This window comes from Daphnia pulicaria, chromosome 2, assembly GCF_021234035.1.
Source record: "Daphnia pulicaria isolate SC F1-1A chromosome 2, SC_F0-13Bv2, whole genome shotgun sequence".
In the NCBI taxonomy this organism is placed as follows: Eukaryota; Metazoa; Arthropoda; class Branchiopoda; order Diplostraca; family Daphniidae; genus Daphnia; species Daphnia pulicaria.
This window is the reverse complement of record NC_060914.1, coordinates 8763067-8784411: the sequence shown is the minus strand read 5'-3', so window position 1 is coordinate 8784411 and position 21345 is coordinate 8763067. Positions and strand designations below refer to the sequence as shown.

General features: G+C 37.3%; 4 protein-coding genes across 8 annotated transcripts; 2 read left to right on the top strand and 2 right to left on the bottom strand.

Annotated features, from left to right (window-relative positions):
- Positions 1 to 2828: 2828 nt before the first annotated feature.
- On the bottom strand, positions 2829 to 3460 carry LOC124326935 (caprin-2-like). Its single transcript, XM_046785651.1, has one exon. The coding sequence runs from the start codon at positions 3451 to 3453 to the stop codon at positions 3028 to 3030; it is 426 nt and encodes a 141-aa protein (XP_046641607.1). The 5' UTR covers positions 3454 to 3460; the 3' UTR covers positions 2829 to 3027.
- A 5851-nt stretch (positions 3461 to 9311) lies between these two features.
- Positions 9312 to 11548, top strand: LOC124327617 (probable ATP-dependent RNA helicase DDX56). Its single transcript, XM_046786596.1, has 7 exons — positions 9312 to 9790; positions 9845 to 10035; positions 10096 to 10356; positions 10416 to 10596; positions 10660 to 10907; positions 11002 to 11143; positions 11212 to 11548. Exons 1-7 carry the CDS (start codon positions 9413 to 9415, stop codon positions 11488 to 11490), a joined length of 1680 nt encoding a protein of 559 aa, XP_046642552.1. The 5' UTR covers positions 9312 to 9412; the 3' UTR covers positions 11491 to 11548.
- A 76-nt stretch (positions 11549 to 11624) lies between these two features.
- Positions 11625 to 17655, bottom strand: LOC124327616 (ectonucleoside triphosphate diphosphohydrolase 1-like). 5 transcript variants are annotated; one of them, XM_046786594.1, is made up of 11 exons: positions 17053 to 17655; positions 16875 to 16995; positions 16640 to 16767; positions 13802 to 13919; positions 13540 to 13687; positions 13274 to 13476; positions 12692 to 13197; positions 12499 to 12631; positions 12314 to 12432; positions 12057 to 12256; positions 11625 to 11974 (listed from the first exon to the last, which is right to left on the bottom strand). In XM_046786594.1, the coding sequence occupies exons 1-11, from the start codon at positions 17164 to 17166 to the stop codon at positions 11941 to 11943; spliced, it is 1824 nt and encodes a 607-aa protein (XP_046642550.1). In that variant the 5' UTR covers positions 17167 to 17655; the 3' UTR covers positions 11625 to 11940. The 5 variants fall into 5 exon arrangements, with proteins under 5 accessions (XP_046642550.1, XP_046642547.1, XP_046642551.1 ...); XM_046786591.1 differs by having other exon boundaries at positions 11625 to 11891; XM_046786595.1 differs by having other exon boundaries at positions 11625 to 11939; positions 17053 to 17654.
- On the top strand, positions 14773 to 16614 carry LOC124327618 (phenoloxidase-activating factor 2-like). The gene is made up of 5 exons (XM_046786597.1): positions 14773 to 15025; positions 15089 to 15647; positions 15718 to 15986; positions 16052 to 16215; positions 16284 to 16614. The coding sequence occupies exons 1-5, from the start codon at positions 14842 to 14844 to the stop codon at positions 16506 to 16508; spliced, it is 1401 nt and encodes a 466-aa protein (XP_046642553.1). The 5' UTR covers positions 14773 to 14841; the 3' UTR covers positions 16509 to 16614.
- Positions 17656 to 21345: the final 3690 nt, after the last annotated feature.

The window sequence follows — 21345 nt, the reverse complement described above, 5'->3', positions numbered from 1 at the left end:
GAATAGGCAGATTGGTGTACAGCATTATCCTTGACACCTCACCTGCTGGAGCCATGAACCATGTTGTAAACAGACTTGCATTTACCATCTGAGGCAGATATAATTGCTGTTAAAAGGTGGAATTTTAACTTCTGTTTTTTTTCAAGTGTTCTGATCTTAAATGTTTTGGAATATGTTAGAACTTGAATTTACATTATTTCCCTCTGGTATTCAATGCAAACTTGTTTTTTTTTTCCAAAAGCAAAAATTTCAATAAAGGATAATAAAATCTTCTTATAGTCTGTGACCATTTGAGGAAACCTGCTTCCCTTATAGTTATTTTTTATTGCATTAAAGCTTCAATAGCTACGGTCTTTAGTTTACTGCAGCCTATGGTTAGTGACCCGTTTGGTCAACCACCTACTTGAAAATGACTCGGCAGTAGCGCATCGGATCGTGGTTTAAGACCGAATCTGGTCGAAATGAAACATACACCTCATACGGTAGGTATGAGTTGCAAAATATTAGCTAAGAAAACTAAATTTATGTTTTTATATTCACTGATGTAAAATCCTGCTAACTTTAACAGCTCAGTGCCAAAAAACAACTTTTCCGCTGTCAGTGATACCGATAGAAACACTAAAAGATAAACGCAAATTTTGATTTCTATTAGCATATGGTGTCATCTCACTGGAAAACCTTCTTTTGCAACTCTTCATACCAATTTCGTATGGATACCCCATTAAAATCTTCAAAGTGAGTTTAAAAAAAAATCTAAAAGATAAAATGTTGGGATGGTATTTTTTTCTTACCCACTTTTTAGTTAAGTTTGTTTAGTTTCATATTTGTTAGATTTCAAACAAAGAGCACAAGTCCAGTCTTACAACAAGCCATTTGTAAACACAGGGCTGCGAGCGAACGACGCGCTCAACAGAACATTCACGTAGGAAGTCGAGGGAAGAGTAACGTTGACGCTCTCTCTCTCAAAAAGAACAAAGAAAAGGGAACAGACGTAATGAGTTCGTCTATCTCATGATCGCTGCTTTTGATATGATTGATAAAAACCCAAGAATATTCTTTCCTCTTGTTTTCCTTCATAAATAGGGAGTGGGTATAAAAATGAAATTTGCGTCTATCCATCCCGGTTGCTTTTTTTATCATCAAAAAGCGAACTGTTACTCTAATCACCAGCGACCAACTTTTTCTTCGAAGGTTTTGAGTCTAAAAAATTTTGTTTGGCTTTCGCTGTTTATTTGATGGAATTTCAGATTTTATTTCAGATTTACCTTAATCTCTAATCTTTCGTGTCGTGTATTTGTTTTAATCTGCGTTTCTGTAATCAACAGTACAAAAGTGGGACCGTGCAATATCGAAATTGCAGATGGGCTGGAATGATCGCCATGCAGTCCGCTTTGTTTTCTATATCGTATTGGTTTAACCGGATTCATTTCCAGGCTGCCATGGAGACCTCACTCGGCTTCGGAAACTGTAGTTGCTGGACGTCAAGAGGAACTTGAACTTGGACAATGGACACATGTGCGGGGGTTACAAATCGATCGGGAAACGGTAACTAAGGTAAGACCCCGACTTTTCTTTTATTCGACCGAAAGAAACATTTGAACGCGATATGTCCTATTGAACGCTGGTTTCGATGCTTGCCACACTTAAAAGAGGAGTGTACGGATTGTTGTTCCACTTTGATCTTCGGTGACATATTTTCAGTGCGGTGCAAAATGTTACTTTCCGTACGTTTTCGCAAATTGATCCAATTATAATACGAAATACAAATCATCGGATTGTAGAAGAGCTCAAAAGACATTTCGCTTTGTCTGTATAAATCAATTGGCCATCCTCTGTTTGCGTAGGATCCAAATGTGGTGACAAAACTGGTTTGTTTAGGAAATTGAATTGAACAAGCTGGTCTTCCATCACAGCCAATGGGCGGACAAGCAGACTGTTTTAACTTTCTTTGGATTGACCCCTAAAAATTATAATTTTAGTGAGGACGGGAAAGACAGAAGACGTTCTATTTTGTGTCATGCACAAAATATGGTATATTTTTTTGGTTTTGGATTTGTCTCTAGTCACAAGTAAAAAAAATTTAAAATAATTAACTTAGAATGAAATGAAATGAGTTGAAAAATGTGAAGGTGAGCATCGAAAAAATGAGAACAATTTTCTTTAAATCATCTGTCTTTGTAGAGTTTGACTATTTTTATAAAATATACTGGAATAAATAAATAAGTGTAAAAAGAAGAACACATTAGTCTACACTACACTCTACGCTTTAATATTGAGAACTAGTATTCGCGCTGACGTTGGAAAAGGCGAGTGGCTGTTGAAATATTCACAGCGACTACCGGGAACTACACCCAGTTTTTAAAGTCAAGGAATTCAAAGTCGCGCTGACGTACCTATCAATAAGGTTATTCTTTCACCTTCTATTATAGTTTATAGTGTCCACTCTGCGTCCACCACTATTAGCACATTTTCTTGTTCTTCGTATAGCCTAGGGTCTCAGATATCACCCATCACCGCCTGGCAGATTTTATTCTAATACAGTTATCAAACGCACAACTTTGTCATCGCAGATCATCCCACATGTAAGTGTTCCAACTCTTTATAATTAAGAATTTTGAATTAGCTTAGGCCTTGTTCACTTCTATTGGTTCAAGATGGTTTGCATTGTAACTAATGAAAAAAAAATTTAATTCTCACTTGATTTCACCAAGATCATATGGATTTAAAATACTCGGACTAACTGTTACGACGTTATTCAGCAATATTCATTACCTCTTGACTTTTTCATGGTTTTCTTGATGTTCGGTGAGAAGTAACAACAGTGAAACCTTTACTCAACATTTTTTATTCCCAATTCAGTTAAACAAAACCTTCACCATGTGTGAAAAATAAGGCACCAAGAATAGGCTAAAGAATCTAGTCCGTAAAATTAATAAGAAAATCAAGTTGTTTTTTCTTTTTTTTTTTGCAAGAGATTATTCGAAACTTTCAAAATCAAAGGGTTTGATGGCTTTGATTGTTTCAAAATTATTGGATAATGTCTTCCTCAAGCAGGTGGCCAACAAAATTGGTATAATGACTTGCGTCATCAGCAATTACGCCTTCTACTAATCGGAGTCTAATTTGGTCGCCTTCTGCAAGTTCCAAATTGGCTTGCAGTGAAAATGTTTGAGAAGTGGCTGCACCAAATGCATGCCCAATCCCTAACCAATTCGCTGTTGCATTCTTCACTTGCAACTCGACTCTGGCAACTACAGTAAAGCTAATACCAGAGTAAGAGAAAAAGTATTTGCCAGGTTTAGGTGCGATGAATATTCCGGAAGTGTTCATGGCATTCCCCACGTTTAATCTCAGCAAATCGAATGGAACAACGGCATTTATAGTCCCAGAGGGGAATGTTTTCTGGGCGTAAAAATAAACGGGCGATGTCTTGACGTCAACGTAGCCGATCATTTTTTGAAAACCTAGATCCAACGAAATTTTGATTTAATTTGTGTGAATAGAATTTGACAGTTTTTTATCCTACGATTTTACCATCATCTTTAATAGGTTTCGTAAAATCACAGTAGACGTTGTCAATAGTTTTTTTGCCCATGACCGTGAAAAATCCGCTTTTCGTGTGACCGATTTGCTGCAGATCGTCACAAGATTTAGGCATTCGACCAATGCTGGAAGGAGCGTTCGCTGGCAGATAAATTAAAATTCAGTTAAATTTTTGTTTTATCACAGTAAGAAAAAGTGAAGCGGGGTTTATTAAACTTACCAGCATCTGTATCTGTTTTCAGATTTTCAATGGAAGTGATTACGTTGGTTAATTCATTCTTTACCATTTTGACACTGGAATGTGTTTCATCCAGTTTCTGATTGCCCACCATTTTGTTGGCTGAGATTTTCTGGTCAGGCAGGGCCAGTGGGGTGTTGTAATGGTAGTAAAAGTAAGGGTTGGTCCAGGTAGTCGCTTGCTGGGCAGAGGATGTCGAACCGTAGGTCGTCAAGGAGACCAAAAACATAATAATCTAAAAATTCAAATCAGTGGTAAAGTCAGACAGTGGCATTTACAAATATGACCAATATTTAACTAGCATAAGAAATAAGTGACTATTTTTTTACTTACCGTTTGCTTCATGACTGTGATTCTTGTAATGCAGTGAATCGTAGATTTGTTGGCGACAAATGATGGAAAACTGAGGAAAATGGTCGTCCTTTATATACTGCGGATTTTGCATTGCCTTTTGGTTTTCTTCTTGTGATAATTTGAGATGTCTGATCAATTGCAGAAATGGAAGAATTGACGACCCGACCAACTGTATCGCAATGCTAAAATTGTAAATGGGTGTGGTTATGCGTTTTTCTTTATCTTTTTCTCTGACATGAATTGATTTCCTTTCCAAAAAATCCCAATTTATGATTTTAAAAAATGTTTTCAACTAAAAGTTGGATGTCCATTTTTATTCTTCTTCTCACGCGTCAGCAGCAGGTTTTGTGATTCTGATCGTCGCATCTGTTGTATTCTCGAAATGTTCATTTTTTTCTGCAGTCTGGACGAAGCAAATTTTTTAAAAAGTTAACAGAAATTTAGAGGAATACCGTTGTTTGAGTTAAAAGATCTCTTATTTATTATTTTAAAAATCTATTGGTGTATAGGGAAACAGACCTATTAATTTACCTTTAAATTTAATTTGCAAGGGCATTGGTAAATAGTGAACTTAAACGATACGTTTCTCGATTAGAAATATCAACGAAATTTGTATGGACTGTAGAGGTGTTCACTTCCATACTGAGCAAACAAACGAACGCGTATGAAGTTGAAATAGATGATTAACTGCTTAAATATTTCCAACCGTTTTGGGATATCTTCAGCGGCAACTCGTACCAGTGAGTGACATGTTTAAACATCGTGCAGCGTAGAGCAATGAGCATGTTGAATCAAGGTTTTGATGAATTGATGCTACCCAAATTCATTTGCATTGTAGTCATTCCATCTTCCTTCCCTCTTTAGCAACATTTGCTTTTTCCAACTCCTTATTTGAAATCCATGTTCAGTTTGTACATTTCCATATTGTGATTTCAACCCTTGATTTTATTATTTCACATCTTTTGTTTTTCACGTTTTTCATGAATTAAATGGAATTTTTTCTTGTGTTTCTCATGAGATCACATGATTTTTCATATGAATCATCTTTTCTCTTTCTTATAGCTAAAAAATTGCTACATTTTCTCATAGGCCTATCTCAGTCCGAAATTCTCACATGAAAACATTTGATTTGAACGTGCGATCATACGAGAAATACAAGATCACATGTGATTTTTTCTGCTGGGAAATTTGAGCGGATATTAATTTATCGTTAAACTCATCAAATCGTTTCAGAACTTATTTGAGGTGACGTTGAGTTTCTTTAACGCAATCTTGACTTGAGAACCTACAGGGAGAACACTCCCACCCCCTTCCTCATCCAAATTAGAGAGTCTTCTCCAAACTAGGGAAAGATAACCGACTCACTTTCAAACATCATCTCCATGAATTTGACGGTGCGATGTCTGTGACTTTACATGGCCGTAAGCCAATTGAAACCTTGGATATTGTTGCTACAGAAAAAGCTTATTTCGAAGCTGAAACGACCCGACCAAATGTATTGCAATGCTACTTTTGAAAATTGCTGTGGTTATTCGTTTTTCTTTATCTTCTTTCTCTGACGTGAATTGATTTGTCTTGTCAATTCTTCTACTCACTCATCAGCAGCAGGTTCTGTGAATCTGATCGTCGCATCCGTCGAAATGTTCATTGTTGCAAACAACTTTTTCCCTTTTTGGATAACCTGTTTTTGAAAGTCATGAAAGCTTTTCGTTGCAAAATGAGTTGCAGGTGAACGCTTATAAAAAAGGGCGTGAAAAAGCTCATTATTTTCTTTTAAGTTAAGAGAAATTGAGAGGAATGGCGTAGGGTTAAAAGATATAGGGTGGAATCTATTATTGTATAGAGAAAGATACTTTTTAATTTACTTTTTTAAATTTAATTTGCAAGGGGTTTGGTAAATAATGAACTTAAAGGATGCGTTTCTCGATTAGAGATATCAACGAAATTGATATGCACTGTTCAAGCGTTACACTTCCATATTGAGAGAAAAAGCAAACTCGTCTTAAGTAAGAAAAGATGCTGAAGATTGCTTCGAGATTATTTAAATATTTTCCAACCATTTTTGGTTTTCTTGAGCGGTAAATCGTTCTAGTGAGTGAAAAATTTCAAGATCGTGTAGCGCAGGGCAACGCAGGGCATATTGAATCAAGGTTTTGTTGAATTAATGCTAGCCAAAAGCAGACAACGAATTCAACTTCACGCTGAATAATTCAAGGTTGTTATTCAATTCCATTGCATAGCATTTACATGCATTTGATTTCCATGTTAGCGTTTGCGTATTGATTTACCTTGCATTAGTCATTCCATTTTACACCCCCTGTTAGCACATTTTCATCTTGTGATTCTTCCTCCGACTTTTTATTTCACGTTTCTTTTTCATAAAACCTATTGGATTAATTTTTGTGTGTTTCTCATTTGAGATCACCTGATTTCTCCTAATCACACTGGCTCACTTTCAAACATCATGTCGATAAACTCGGTGACGGTATTGTCGTGACCAATTTCAAAAAAATATATTTGATTTACATCTTTGATTTGATCTTTGATCTTATATTTCAAAAAATCAAAAACAAAGAATCTTTGATTTATAATTGTCTAATTCCATTGTCCGTCCTCTGTTTTTGCGTAACCTACTTTAATGAATCACACCTTGTTTCTGTAAAGTTTGCTGTAAACCGCTTTCTTTAAGACGAACTAGGTCCATTTGTGGTATTCTACCTTCAGATTTAGGCTAGTGAGGTTGCGTGAATCCTTAAAAAACTCACAACGTCCCGTAAACTGGTTTTGCTGTCTGGGCAAGATGTCAAGACGAAGTTCCTTTTTAGGATTCAGTAGGACGAGAAATATTATATGCAAGTTTTTTATACGGGCCGTTCCGAAAGATAAGAGCGTAACCTATAACTTTTCAGCTTTTCGTTGTAGCATACTGTAGGAAGGGCTATGTAATAAATAGGGAATATATAGCGACACTTTGTTTTCTTTGTATTCAATCCCAATTCAATTAGAACACAATATCCACCATTTGCCCATAACAGGGTTTCTTGGGTAAAACATGGTTGATTTGCAAGAAAATGATGTGTAAAAGTATTTTTTTCTTTGGTTCTTGGTTCTTGCTTCGTTTGTTTCAAACTATGGAAGAATGTCTTCCTCTAGTAGCTAGCCAACAAAATTGGGTTGATGCTTTATGTCATGATCAAGTATTGCCCCTTCCAATAACATAAGGACCACACACAAATGTCAAAATCGCCCATTACACAACATGGAGAAATTTTCACTTTACACAGTACACCTCATGTAGTTTAATTTAAGTGTAGAGCAATATGTTTTTTTCTAATCAACGGCTGGACTCAACGAAAGACAGACTTTGAAAAAAATTATGTAGATGTTCAAATTCCTTGAAACTTTTAACGCGTCTTATTGGGAGGTTGTTTCATTTTCGGAGGTGGAAAATTTTCACCTTTGCTCTAGTAGGCGATATTTACCCTTCCTACGAAAATGAAACAAAGGAGAAATCGCGACAACACCGCGGGGTGGGATAGAAGGGGAGAAATGGGCAAAAATGACAAATCTCATTTTCAATTTAAAATTCATTATATTAAATGAAACTAAAAAAATTTGAAAATGACACTTGTCATAAAACTAACGAAGCTCTTTATTTTGCTTTTTTTGGCGTCTTTGTAGGGTTATTTTTTCCCTAATTAGAGAGCGGCAAAGTAGCCACTTTTTAATACGCTTCTACAGCGTGTTTCCAAACTTTTAGATCCATTTGTAGATGCCTTCCCCGTAGATATAAAAATCTGAAAAAAATTCAGGAAGTAGCCAACCATTATGGCTACTTCCAAAAAAAATTTCAACACCCTCCGTCAAATACCCAATTTTTTGGGAACGCGGCGAAAATCGGCTTTTTACATAAGCTTCTCTCCGCTTCTCTCGCGCGTTTCCAAACTTCTGGTAGGTACTGTATATCTGCTGTTTTACATTTCTAAGATATCTACAGGATACCATTAAGATATATCAAATTATATATCTATTTGATATATTCGTTTCTATTTTAAAGATATTTTGTAGATAACTTGGATTTACATCTCTGTTTGTAACGTCGCATGCGTATTTTTTATTTTATTTGTTTATACAAATTTTGTAGCATATACTATTTCATCTTGAATAAAATAAAAACTATAGAAAATAATCATAAATGTAAGCTGTTGAAAAATTTTATGTATTGAAATTGATTGGTGAACAAAGAAATTTACGAAAAGGATATAATTATAATACTTTACATAACAAAGATATGTAAATGCTTTTAATTGGCACTGCACAACAGATCAGGTGGTTGAACTTGACTTTACGAAACGAGCTCCGGAAGCTTTGCCTTACTTGGCGGTATGGGCGGTATGGTTCAAATTCTGAAGGGGGAGAACTACTGGGAAATGCTTCAGGAGCTCGCCGAAAGGGGCAGCGCAGTCGAATTCGTCTTCTCAGGAGGGGGAGGGGGCAAAATGTCGACTGCTGGACTTTACACAGAGTAAGCCATCTCCTTATCTCTGGGACTACTCTAACTAAAGGACGGGACTCTTCGCCTATCTCGCCGTGTTAAAGCTAGTCGGGTGGGGTATTTTCATGAGATAATTAATGGAATCATCGAAAAAATGCAGTTTTTTTCGCTGATTCAAACTATATGTATAAATCTTATTGAAATAAAATAATCAATAAGGTATTGTAATTTTACTTTCAGGATTAGGGGCAAAAAGACAAAACACCGGTGCCATCTAGCAGCCAAGCACCCTAAGCTCTCAAGAATATATGCCACAAAGTAAAAGAGAGTTAGGCAGCTATGTCAAAGCAATAGAGATAAGAGAGTGGTTCTCTTTCTCTAGGTATGCACGAATGGGCATTTGCTTGCAGACTTCCAAGAGCTTAGGAGGTTTGCTTCCTAGATGGCACTGGTGTTTTTACTTTTTTTCAAATTTCCCGTAAAGTAATTTGCAATATCTCTATAACCGTACATTTTAGGTATAGGGACATTAAGTAAAACAAAACATATTTTTAAATTTCGATTCCGAATTTCCGATTCTCCCGGAAAAAATTTTACATGGCCAAGCAGGCCGACATAGGAAAGGCCGAAAAGTCCCGTCCTTTAGTTACAGTAGTCCATGCTAGAAGCCCTGAAGGATACTGTTTAGTAGCACCCTTTTTCAGTGTATGGCTGCTTGCTACACACGTGTGACTTGGATCTAAAATTGTTTGTTTCACAAAGCTAAAACAGACAATTGAAAAATGAGTGAAGTACCAGAAGCAGAGCCCGAAAAGAAAATTATTGCGTTTCATCAGATGAATCTTGACGATCGCTTACTCAAAGCTATTGCCAAACTCGGCTGGGTGTCTCCAACGCTCATTCAAGAAAAAGGAATTCCTCTGTTTTTAGAAGGTAAAGACGTGCTGGCAAAAGGCAGAACAGGATCGGGTAAGACAGCCGTGTTTGCCATCCCCATCATTCAGAACATCCTGACAGAGAAACAGACAGCCAAAGAGCAAGTCACTCGTGCATTAATCCTTGCACCAACTAAAGAACTTTGTCAGCAACTTCACAAAGCTTTTCAGTCATTTACCACCAGTTGCTCTCGTGATGTCAGCATTGTAAATGTTGGCTCTCAGGTAAATTTTTCAAATAAAAATGTAGATTCTTATTACAAGTATTTTTTTTTATAGACAGCAATTTCTGGACAAAAAACACTATTAGCGGCACATCCTGACATAATCATTGCAACTCCTTCAACCATATTGATCCATTTGGTGTCTAAAAAGCTTGTGCTGAAAGATTCCCTTCAATTCTTTGTTATTGATGAAGCTGACTTGGTTTTTTCTTTTGGTTTTGAAGAAGATCTGAAGAGTGTGCTTGGGTAAGTAATATTCATATTTTAATCTGTGTATGATTAACATTCCTTCTCTTTATTTTATAGATACCTTCCCACTGACTATCAATGTGTTTTGACATCTGCCACTTTGAGTGACGATATTCAGAGTTTGAAACAATTGGTCCTTCACCAACCTGTAACACTGAAATTGGAAGAACCTGAACTGCCTCCAGCATCTCAACTTACACAATATCAAATTTATGCTGAAGAAAATGATAAGGCAGTTTTAATCTATGCCCTATTCAAGTTAGGTCTGGTGCGAGGAAAAACCATCATCTTCGTTCGAAATGTTGACCGTTGTTACAAGTAAATACCATTTTTTGCCAATCAGGTGTATAACGTTTTATAAAACTTGTTACGTATAGGTTAAAGCTATATCTCCAACAGTTTGGAATCCCGTCGTGTGCTTTGAACGGGGAATTGCCCGTCAACTCTCGTTGCCATATTGTTCAACAGTTTAACGCTGGAATTTATGACATTATTATCGCTTCGGATGAATCGACATTAGAAGATCCCAATTATGCTTCCGCCGACCAGTCAAACAAGGTTGTATAAAAATATTTTCAATGAATTAAATTAGATCTTTATTTACTGAAATCTTATTCTTAGGGAAAGAGGAAAAATGATAAAGAATCCGGAGTTGTACGGGGTATTGATTTTCAGTTCGTTTCGAATGTGATCAATTTTGACTTCCCATCTGACGTTGATTCCTACATTCACCGAGTGGGACGAACTGCCCGGGGTAACAACAAAGGAACCGCCCTCTCTTTCGTTAGTGTCAGAGAGAAGTATCTTATGGAACGAGTAGAGGAACACCTTCAAGATTGGGTTCCTCCCGGCCAGGACTCTGTCTTCAAGTAAGAAAAGACTTGTGCTTTCCTTTTTGAAGTTTTAATTTACTTTTCCTGTTAAGTGTGTAATGTTAACGAGATACAACTATCTTTATTCTAGGCCTTACCAGTTCAGAATGGAAGAGATAGAAGCTTTCCGTTACAGATCCCAGGATGCTTGGAAAACAGTAACACGAATTGCTGTCAGAGAAGCACGTTTAGCGGAGATTAAATCAGAAATGATGCAATCCAAAAAACTGAGGGTAAGTTAAATAGTTGATGATTTTGGTTTCTTATCTAATTGGTAAAATATGATATAACTTTGTTACAGTCTCATTTTGAAAACAACCCAAATGACATGGGGATATTGCGTCACGACAAAGCCCTGCACACTGTGCGCATTCAAAGCCATCTAAAAGACGTGCCTGATTATATCATCCCGCCTACCTTAAGAAGACTCGCTAAGGCTAGCGGCAATAAAGCGCGCGGGGGCCAATCCAGCCATGGCGAAGGACGAACTGGCAAAAATGAAAAATCATTTTTGAAACGGAAAGATAATCCTTTGCTTACTTTTGAGTTTGACGGATTTAAAAAGAAAGCTAGGAAGTAACCTATTCTCTGTATAATTTGTTCTTACGCGCCATTACATAAAAGGATTCGATAACGTGCGTATTTTTGTCACATCATTCAATTTGAAGGTTCAGTGATTTCAAAAGTGGAATTAAATTAGCCTTCAAAATAGTATTTTAATATGTTAATAATCAATATTTATTGAAAATTCCTCATTCGATAAAATATATAAATGCAGGCGTTTGATTGAATGGAGAGAAAAACTGACAAGTAACTTCGTGAAAATAAGATTATTGGGCACAAAATTCGTGCACATAAAAATGCATGTCTGGTAAATAAGATAAACGTTTTTCAAGTTGATGACTTCAAGATTCTTGCTCATTGGAATCGGAAATAGGCAGGAATCGTTCCAATTCGTCGTCCATTTTCAGCAACAGCTCCCTAAGAAGAGGATATCGAGGATGGCTATATGGTTAACTAAAAATGTACCTTAAATATTGTTAAAAGGGGTAAAGGTGCAAGAACTAATGAGAAAAGGATGTAAAAACCTTAGATTAATAGTTCTAGAGTGACAGGTTCAAAGACCCGTATGTATGATGGCGCAACCTGCTGTATGAGTTGGCGGAACGCTTCATCCTAACGGCGTGGTATGAGAGGAGGAAGCCGATTATCAGGAAAAGAGTAAACAAGATTGCAAGAGCAATGAAAACCGGGGTAGCTAGTAGAAGAGAGGCCTCAGCAGCAGCGATTTTGTTCGTTTTTTCGGTCATGTAACCCATCGACCATCCAACTTCCGTACCGGAGATCTATTCAAAATACTTTAAGCGGAAGTTGTTTTATAAATTCTACAATTGTGCAATTACTTGTTTGACAAAGTGGAGACCCTGCCATGTTTCGTCATCGAATCCATAGCCGGAAGTCAAAAGTGATAATATGTACTGAGTCTCCAGGCAAATCAGTGGCACAAACGACGAATTCGGAACTGTAGAAAAATAAAATAATTAGATTCGGTTAGGAAATTATCGATTTCCGCAACATGTAGACTTACTAGTTAAAGGAATGTCCAAAATTTCATCCAGGGTCATATTGCATACCGATTGGACTGCACTGCGGAAATCTGCCAACGAACTTGTATTGGTCACGTTCAATTCTCTTGTTATAATCGTAAAGCTAGAGAAAGCCTGTTTAAACAAATTATTGATCCAATCGTTCAGATAATACTAGAATATATATTTACTAACCAAAAAGTCTTGATTGTTAAGAGAAGGTTGACCCTCATTCGAAAAGCAGGTTGCCGGTAGGAAATGCGATTGGCAATAGGTAGAATTGAAAAGGCGCTCAATTAGCTCAAAGCATTGATGGTAATTGCTCGTTCCATTCAGAGTCCATTCTTGAACGCTGGTCGATCGATTCTGAGAACAGGGTGAGTTGAAGATGTTGTCGGCTTTAACCACCGTGCTATAGCCCAATGGTTGACACGGACTTTCTAAGACATTCGATCCATTGGTTCCACTTTCGACGATCAGCATAGATTCGTAGCGTTTGATGACTTCTAAAACGCCATAACACAAACTGCTCTGACTGTAGACGGAATAGTTTTGGCTGTACAATTGTAAATTGCAAACATCATCTTCTCTCCACATTTCGTTTGATTTAGTCGTCAACCCGGACATGACTTCATGGCCACTTGGAACTTGAAGGGCTAACTGTGTGCTAGCTCCACCCAAATCCAAAGCACCTACCGTCTCTGAATTATTAAATAAGAAAAATATATTGAAATTATTTTCAAATTAGTGGTTACAATAAGAACAAGGAAGTAAAACCTTGAGATCCATCCCTCAGGTACATCATACGATGCTCAGGTCCAACGTTCATCAATTGGGTGTTGACTGTAACCCAACTGAATTGAGCTTCATCCATTCCTGATAAAATTTCAACGTACGACCAGTCGAATCGAAAACCTGATCGACTCAGTCGGTTGCGAATCGAGTCCAATAAAACACTAGTTGCACTTGGTTGGCTAATACTACAACAAAATAAACATAATTAATTAAAATGAGCCAAATACGAAATCAAATAAATCGAGTACTTTAACAAACGTAATCCGGCTGTGCCGCCAAAATATATGGGCGTGTTGAATTGACTTGCTGAAGGGACTTTGGAGCTGGCGTAAGAAAGACATGGTGTCAGAAAAGCGTCAACGCCAGCAACGTTGTTATAAAAACTGGCAATATCACCTGTGCAAAGAAGGAGTTTTTTTGAAATGTCAGAGAAGAAAGGGGTCAAACAATTATGTCGGTCATGACCGAGGGGAACGACCGAATTATTTAAGCAAACGATTAAACACTTACCCACAATGTTACATACGCCAATTTGCTGGAGAACGCCGGTGCCCTTCCATTTCGGTCCAGGCCATTGGTAAACGAAAACCGCCGTGTGACTAGAACCTCCGTCAAGGACGACACCATACTATTATTGATTAGACAATCAAAAGATTCAACAATTGATTTAAAATTAAATTTTCAACATTATAGTCGCACACGTAGCACAAAAACATTTGGATTTTCCCAGTAACCTTGTGTGTCGTCGATGCTTTACACGTCACGTCACACAGAGTGAAAGTTAAATTATATATACAGGGAGGAATAGATTATGCCAAACCCCACTTTCTCCCTCCTTATGCACTCAGGGTCGTTGCTACTAAACTTATCGATATCATCAAATTTTAAAAGACAAAAGAAGAATCCATTTCGTGAAATAACACAATAATGATTCCCGGCCGACAAACCGGAAAGTGATTGTTTTCTATTTTTTATTTTGCGGATGGCGGTTCGTAGCTTCCTTTGGCTTAACAGAGAAGGTCACATTGTGCGGTTTGAATCACGCAATTGCCGACGATAAAAAATGCGTCGTCATTAATACGATGAGCGGTTTTAAATAATTCAAGGTAATTCCAGCAAAGACATTACCTAAGCTATTTAACTATTTAGACGCAAAAATTAACTAATTTTAATTGCGAAATTTTAATTTCGAATGGCGTGTTTTTAGGTTTCAAACAAGAAAGTCCGGTCAGGTCAATGCTAAACTCACGGATCTGATTGGGATTTCCCCAGGTAAGAAGAATAGAGCCGAACTAACAGGAATACCTGTGAGTCGAACAGCGTAACGAATGACATGTCCAAGAGACCTTGAAAAACCCAGAGAACATGGAAAGAAAAACCAAAAAATAAAAAAAAAGGGCTAGCAGAGACCACCGACCAGTGATGGCGCTGCTGATTCTACCTGGCCTCTTTCTTCCTCGACTCTCTGACATATAACGGCGGCCAACACCGGATCCACTAAACCATTCCAGTCGCAACTGCTGGGAAGAAGACTAGCTCTCGATTACAGAATGTTATTTAAAATATTGGTAACTTTAGTGGTCTTGACAGCTTGCTCTGCTGCTCGTATTAAACGACAAGAAGATGGCGAATTTTGGTGGTTAAAAGCCGCTGAAAGCGATGCCGTGGTGGAACCAATAGCAGAAGTCAAAATCAACTCACACGACGATGGCAAATCAGCCAACATCAAACAAGGTAAGAAAAGCCATCACAAACTAGTAAATTTACATTCTCTTATTTCTCGTTTTTTATCTTCAGAGAGTGCAATCGATTCCAGCGTAGTGGCTCAGATTTTAAGTAGCGGGCCAGAAACAGCCGGAAAATTCTCCCCCCATCCGGGCGTTTGCGTCTGTGTGCCTTACTATCTTTGTAACGAGGGCCAAATTATTACCGACGGAGCAGGAATTATTGACATCCGTAAAAAGCCACCCACGAAAAATGTAACAACCGAAGCTAAAGCCATCACAAAGAGAGACGTTCTTCCGGCACAAAACGATCTGGTTGGAGGAAATTGCCCCGGGTCGATTGAAGTCTGCTGTAAAATGCCTACACCTGAACGGATACCGGAGATTGTTCCAACTGTGCCATTGGGACCCAAATACATTTCAACTTGCGGAATGCGCAACGGCGACGGCCTCAATGTCAGAATCACGAATTTCAAAGATAACGAATCACAGTACGGAGAATTCCCTTGGATGGTGGCTGTTTTACGGCCGACAGTTTCAGCAACAACAGGCAAACCAAACGATGTCTATCAGTGCGGTGGCTCAATCATCCACCCATCTGTTGTTCTCACGGCAGCCCATTGCGTCGTTGGGTATGTTTCCAATCTTAATTTAATTCAATTCATTCTCTTCTAGTGTCTAATGTGACTGTTACTACTTTAGAAAAGACCCAAAGAGCCTCAAAATCCGTGTTGGTGAATGGGATACCCAATCAGCATACGAGTTCTTCCCACATCAGGACCGTCTTGTCGTCGATGCCATAATTCACGAGCAGTATTTCCCCGCGGCGTTATTCAACGACGTAGCTCTACTATTCCTGGCAGAACCTGTTGATTTGGGACCCGAAGCTGATGTTGTCTGTCTACCTCGACCGGATCAAGTTTTTGACGGAAGTCGGTGCTTTGCTACTGGATGGGGAAAGGATCAATTTGGTATGCAACAAATCCCTCTTGTTCATTTCCAAATGATTATAATGCCAACATTTCTAATAAAACAGGTCAAGCAGGGAAATATCAGCATGTTCTGAAGAAGATTGAACTTCCACTGGTTCCACACGCGACGTGTCAAAATAGTTTGCGCAAAACTAGATTGGGACAAGCTTTCCGACTTCACGAAAGTTTCGTTTGCGCAGGTGGAGAACCTGGCAGAGATACGTGCAAAGTAATCTGATCTATCTCATTTCCACAATTTCAATTGATTTTAATCGAAAATTTTTTTTTCTATTTTAGGGTGACGGAGGATCACCATTAGTTTGCCCGATCCCCGGTGGACCCAAGCCGTCCCGTTATATGCAAGTCGGCATTGTCGCATGGGGTATTGGTTGCGGAGAAAATGGTGTTCCCGGCGTTTACGCATCTATTCCACATGCATCTTCCTGGATTGAAGATAAAATTTCTAAACGCTTTAGCCTGGCACCAGATTACTTTCTGAAACAGTTAACCCCCTCTGTATAATTTCTCTACTTCAATTTGTCCCTACCTACCCTAGAGTTGCGAGGCTACTACTACAACTCAAACCTACCAGTCTTAAATACACATACGGCGTTTTGTTCAGTTAAAACAGAGTTTGTCGTTAAATTTCCTACCTCAATTGGAGTAGGCCCAGTCAAGTTATGTAGGGTAATTACGACAGCAAAGCCTCCCACAGCAATGAATATGGCTCCAAAAGCCAGCAACCACCAACTAGTAAAACGAAACACACCATTCTGCATCCCTGATTTAAAAAGTAACAAATATAAATTTCATTGTTAATAAAGCAAGTTTAAGGAATACAACAAAACTCTTGACATCATTTTCAAAAGTTTTTAACATTATGGATACCTCTGATTTCAAGGTAAAGGGTATCTCCATGTTTAATATTGCTTGCTGACAAAGTTTTCTTATTGTCAAGGACAACACCTTTCTGGTCCCGTAGTAAAAAGTTTGGGTTGACTGGGATTCCCTGTAAATGAAACTCGGTCAGTCAAGTGATAAAATTGATACAAAAGAAATTTATTACCTTTGATTCACAGTAGGTAGACAGTAGACTACTTATGGTCTCATTACCTGTAACGGTACATTGTAAGTACCCAGCGACATTTCCCCCAATTGTAGACTCAATTGTGACAAGCATGGTTGAGAGGGCAAATTTGAAGTTAATAAAAATTTTACTTTACATTAAACAGACAGTTTTATCAGTTAAAATAGATATGAATCGAGACAACTAGGCATAATTTATATCTTGGCATCAAAGTTCACTTGCACTGTGGGATTTCAGTAAAAAAAAACTTACTAAGTCAAAACAAAAAAGATACAAATATGGACAGAATACAAGTTAAAAGAATTAAAAGCCTCTATGAGGTACTAAAATGATGATTTACAAATTACAAGTCAAAACATAATTTAAAACCTTATTCAGCAGAAATAATTTCTAAAATGCCATAACAAAGATTTTGCACGTTGCCAAATTTATGCGAATTTCTTTCTTTGGTGCGGACCGGAAAGAGAAAAAATGGACGCGCAGGAAAAACCCTAAAGGATTAATGCTTAATGGACTTGCGCTTGTCGATCTGGAGCTAAAGTTTGTAAGATTTCAATACTTAGAATTATTAAATGTCAATGAGCTTTAACAACTTTGAGAATCTTTATGGATTTCTTGCGAAAAAAAAAGGATAATAAAAAATCAATTCTTCGAATTCGAACTAGGCAATCAAACAGTTCAATTAGAATAAATATATTTTTATAAACTACACTTTAAAAAAACAATTTATTTTTTTGGGGAAAAAAAAACACTATGTTCCACTGTTTAGTCCTGAACTAAACATAGCTGACGGATCCTAACTAAACAGAGTTTTTCAGCTGCTTGCGACACGAACAGATGACCATAATGCTCCGCTTTAAAAATAAACAATGAATCATCTCAGTTAAGAGAAGCAGACATTTTTGTTAACATAAAATTACTGCCGGGAGTATCGAATTGATTTAAACATATTGCTGATTATAACAAAATAACTTGGATTTACTGCGGATGTCCTTGGAGTAAATTTAACGATTTTTTCTACGACGGTGTCATAGATCTACTTATATAATGCAACTCTCACGATTGCGCACAAAGGCAAGCGCATAATGGGAAAAAAAGAACAGTGCTTGCAGAAAAAAAATTAATTCAAGATTATAAACGAATGACCCAGTATAACTGAAACACTGTCTATGTTACTGTCTCAGTTTATATAATTCATATCGTTTTCAGACATTTAGTGAATTGTATGACGTAAAGAGTATACAAATAACTTAGTTAATATGATTCAACAATAATGAGATTTACCAGCTAATTTGGAACGGAAGTTAAAAATGGCCAATATTTATTTGATGTCATGGGCGCGTGATTCTCTGCCACGGTGTATACTGTGGCCTTTATTTGATAAATAATAGAGATTGGTTGCGCAACGGTTGCGATAGCCAACTTCGTGCTTCTTATATAAACTGGGCGATAATTCCCTAGAGTAGCTACTTTTATTGACGACGCATGCGAATTGGGCACATAGTTACCGATCAAGCAGATTTTTACTTTGAACGTCATGGAGAATGTTTTTGTTTTTATATTTTATTTGTGTTAATAGCTGACGGTTAAAATTCTAGTTCTAATACTAGGAGGAAAATTCTAAACAATGTCGAATAAACAGTTTGTAGATAGTTGAACATATACAATTAGGCTAGAAACTACAAACGACATTAGCTCACTGTTGAATAAAGCTGACGGCCGTGAAAGGGAACGTATATATAATTGATCCGTTTCCGTTGACTCCACCTTTGTTGCTAGACAATGATTGAACATGCAGAAATTCATTGAATTTAATAATAAATTGAAGCAATAAATAATTTTTACATTGGGCATTTAGAAAGCGGTTGGTCTGGGGAAAAAAAATGACCGATTGCTAACCAGCACGATCGATAACTAATCTGTATCGAATCCAGCCATGGGTTATAATTAAAAACGCTAAAATAGTTTTGACGACGAGTGCAGTTCTTTGCAAAAAAATCGTTAAAAACTGTCACCCAAAACTTAGTTGACATAAAATTTGTAACGTAATAAAAGTTACAAGCACAATATAAAAAGAAAAAAAACTGCTGTACGCGCTGAACGGTATTTCACATGATCGCAAGATGACAGTGCGCTCATCACGTGATGGTAATAGTATATAAAATTGTATTCCTACGCATTGAATTAATTGAAATAAAATAACAGGTTTTATCCGTTGGCGCCGTGGGACTTTGTGGTTACGCCACGAATGGAACTTTAAACGCTATATGGATATACAAAAAGAAAAGCTCGAATGTTTGTTGGGCCGTACATCCTTATCATCTCGTCCAGTCTGGCAATGATTACCGCCATCAGCGTCTGGGAAAGTGTTATTGAGGATTGCCAACTCTTTTTATTTGTCAGTTGCCTATAAACCCTTATTGAAAATATAATGCCAGAGGGTGTTTCGTTCCTAAATTCTATTTATGAAACAACTTAAACGGGATAATGTAGACCGAATTCCCAAGATGGCGGATATGCCGATCGATTCGACAGCGACGCGAAGATGTAAAAGATTACGTATATTTTTATTTCAACAGTTCTTGCTTGATTCGTGTACAATGAAAGGCACCAGACTACAGATTTATCAGAGAAGATATAGAGTTTTGCACAAAGGCTAAATAAGACCTTCAATAGCATCCCTTTTGCTTCTTTCTAGTCGCTATATAGGTTCTCAATTACACAGCAACAAAAATAGGAGCAACGAAAGTGACTACCACTTTTAGATTTTCTTTCATCAGGCGGATGACAACAAAGTTTTCTTACAGCTAGGCGAATTACCCAGCGAACTATCACGAAAATTATTTCGAGTGAATACAGTTTGACTGGGAAATTACGTTTGAGAATTTATATCGTGAACTGAACTAGTTGACACAAATTCGGGTTCAATGAACAACCAGAAAATTCCACAACAGATTACATATTTCGCCCTGCAACTAATTACGTTACTTGCAGTCGAGTGGCGAGAAACGCCAGCCAAAATAAAATAACGGTGCTTTATATTTCACGAGTTAATGACTTGTGCGCTATTTCAGGTGCAAGTTTCTGACGGCATTCCCCCATAAAGAATATGAAAACAGCTTTTTGTAAGATTGCCTTTGTTAAATTTAGATACAACCGTGCGTACGTCTTCCACTACGCGGCTATTTTTATATATTATGAAGATTCCTGTCGACGTTGATAAAATATTACCAATGATAAAATGTCGTGCAGCGCAATTCACTAGACCGCACATAAAAAGGCTTTTCGTTTTTCGCTCCACGTTAACACGGGCCATGAATCTTTATAGTGACAAAACAAAATGGCAGACCTCGTCTCTTTTTAGGACACAACAGTCTGTGCGCGGCTTTGACGCTAACATTTCATTACACCATCGATTCATGTGTGTGTGTGTGTATATAAAGACAGCGAATAAAATATATTCTATACGCTCGCTGATATTTTCCCGCAAGGTTGGCAATAATTTTCATACATGACGCAGCGGTAATAACCGTGTCTTTTTCTTTTTTGTCATCACCAATATTTTGTTTTAAAAGGCCATATAATCGTGTATACAATATTTCAGTTAGATACGTAGGTATACACTTCAATGCACTCACAAAATAGCTTTCCGTGGTTTATGCGCTTTTCACCATAACGTTTCAAAATCTGCGGTCTACTAAACGACAATGAAGTCGTATTTCAAAATAGAAAAGAACTATCTATTCTATAGATTTATCCAAACGTAAACCTTTTTGATAAATCCAATAGTATTCCAGATTCAGTAAATGATGCGCACGCGAATTTTTATACAATGCTTAGCTATACGATGATTATCAAATTATTTTCTTGTTAATCCAAGTTACACGATTGGCCGAAGGATTTATTTGAGCGTTTACCGTTAATTGGTATTTGAATTTTTGCAGGTGACCCCATTACACCGTATACGTCTTTAAAAGTTTTCATGACTGTTAAACACCTATAATGTCGATGATAACGAGGTCAAAATTCAACAGTTGATTTGATTAGAAAGCTGGATGTGATGTGTACTAAGATTCTCTTCCGTCAAATTCTCCTTCATAATAATAACAGACACGTTCGTGTTATGGATATTTTAGCGCGAAATGTGGGTCACGCGTCATCGTAAATTATTTGGTTTAGATTAGAAAGTCGAATTCTATTTTTTCAAACAGGGAAATTTGTGTTCGTAAAAAAATAAGCCCCTCATTTATTTATAATATTGTGGCAGTGCCG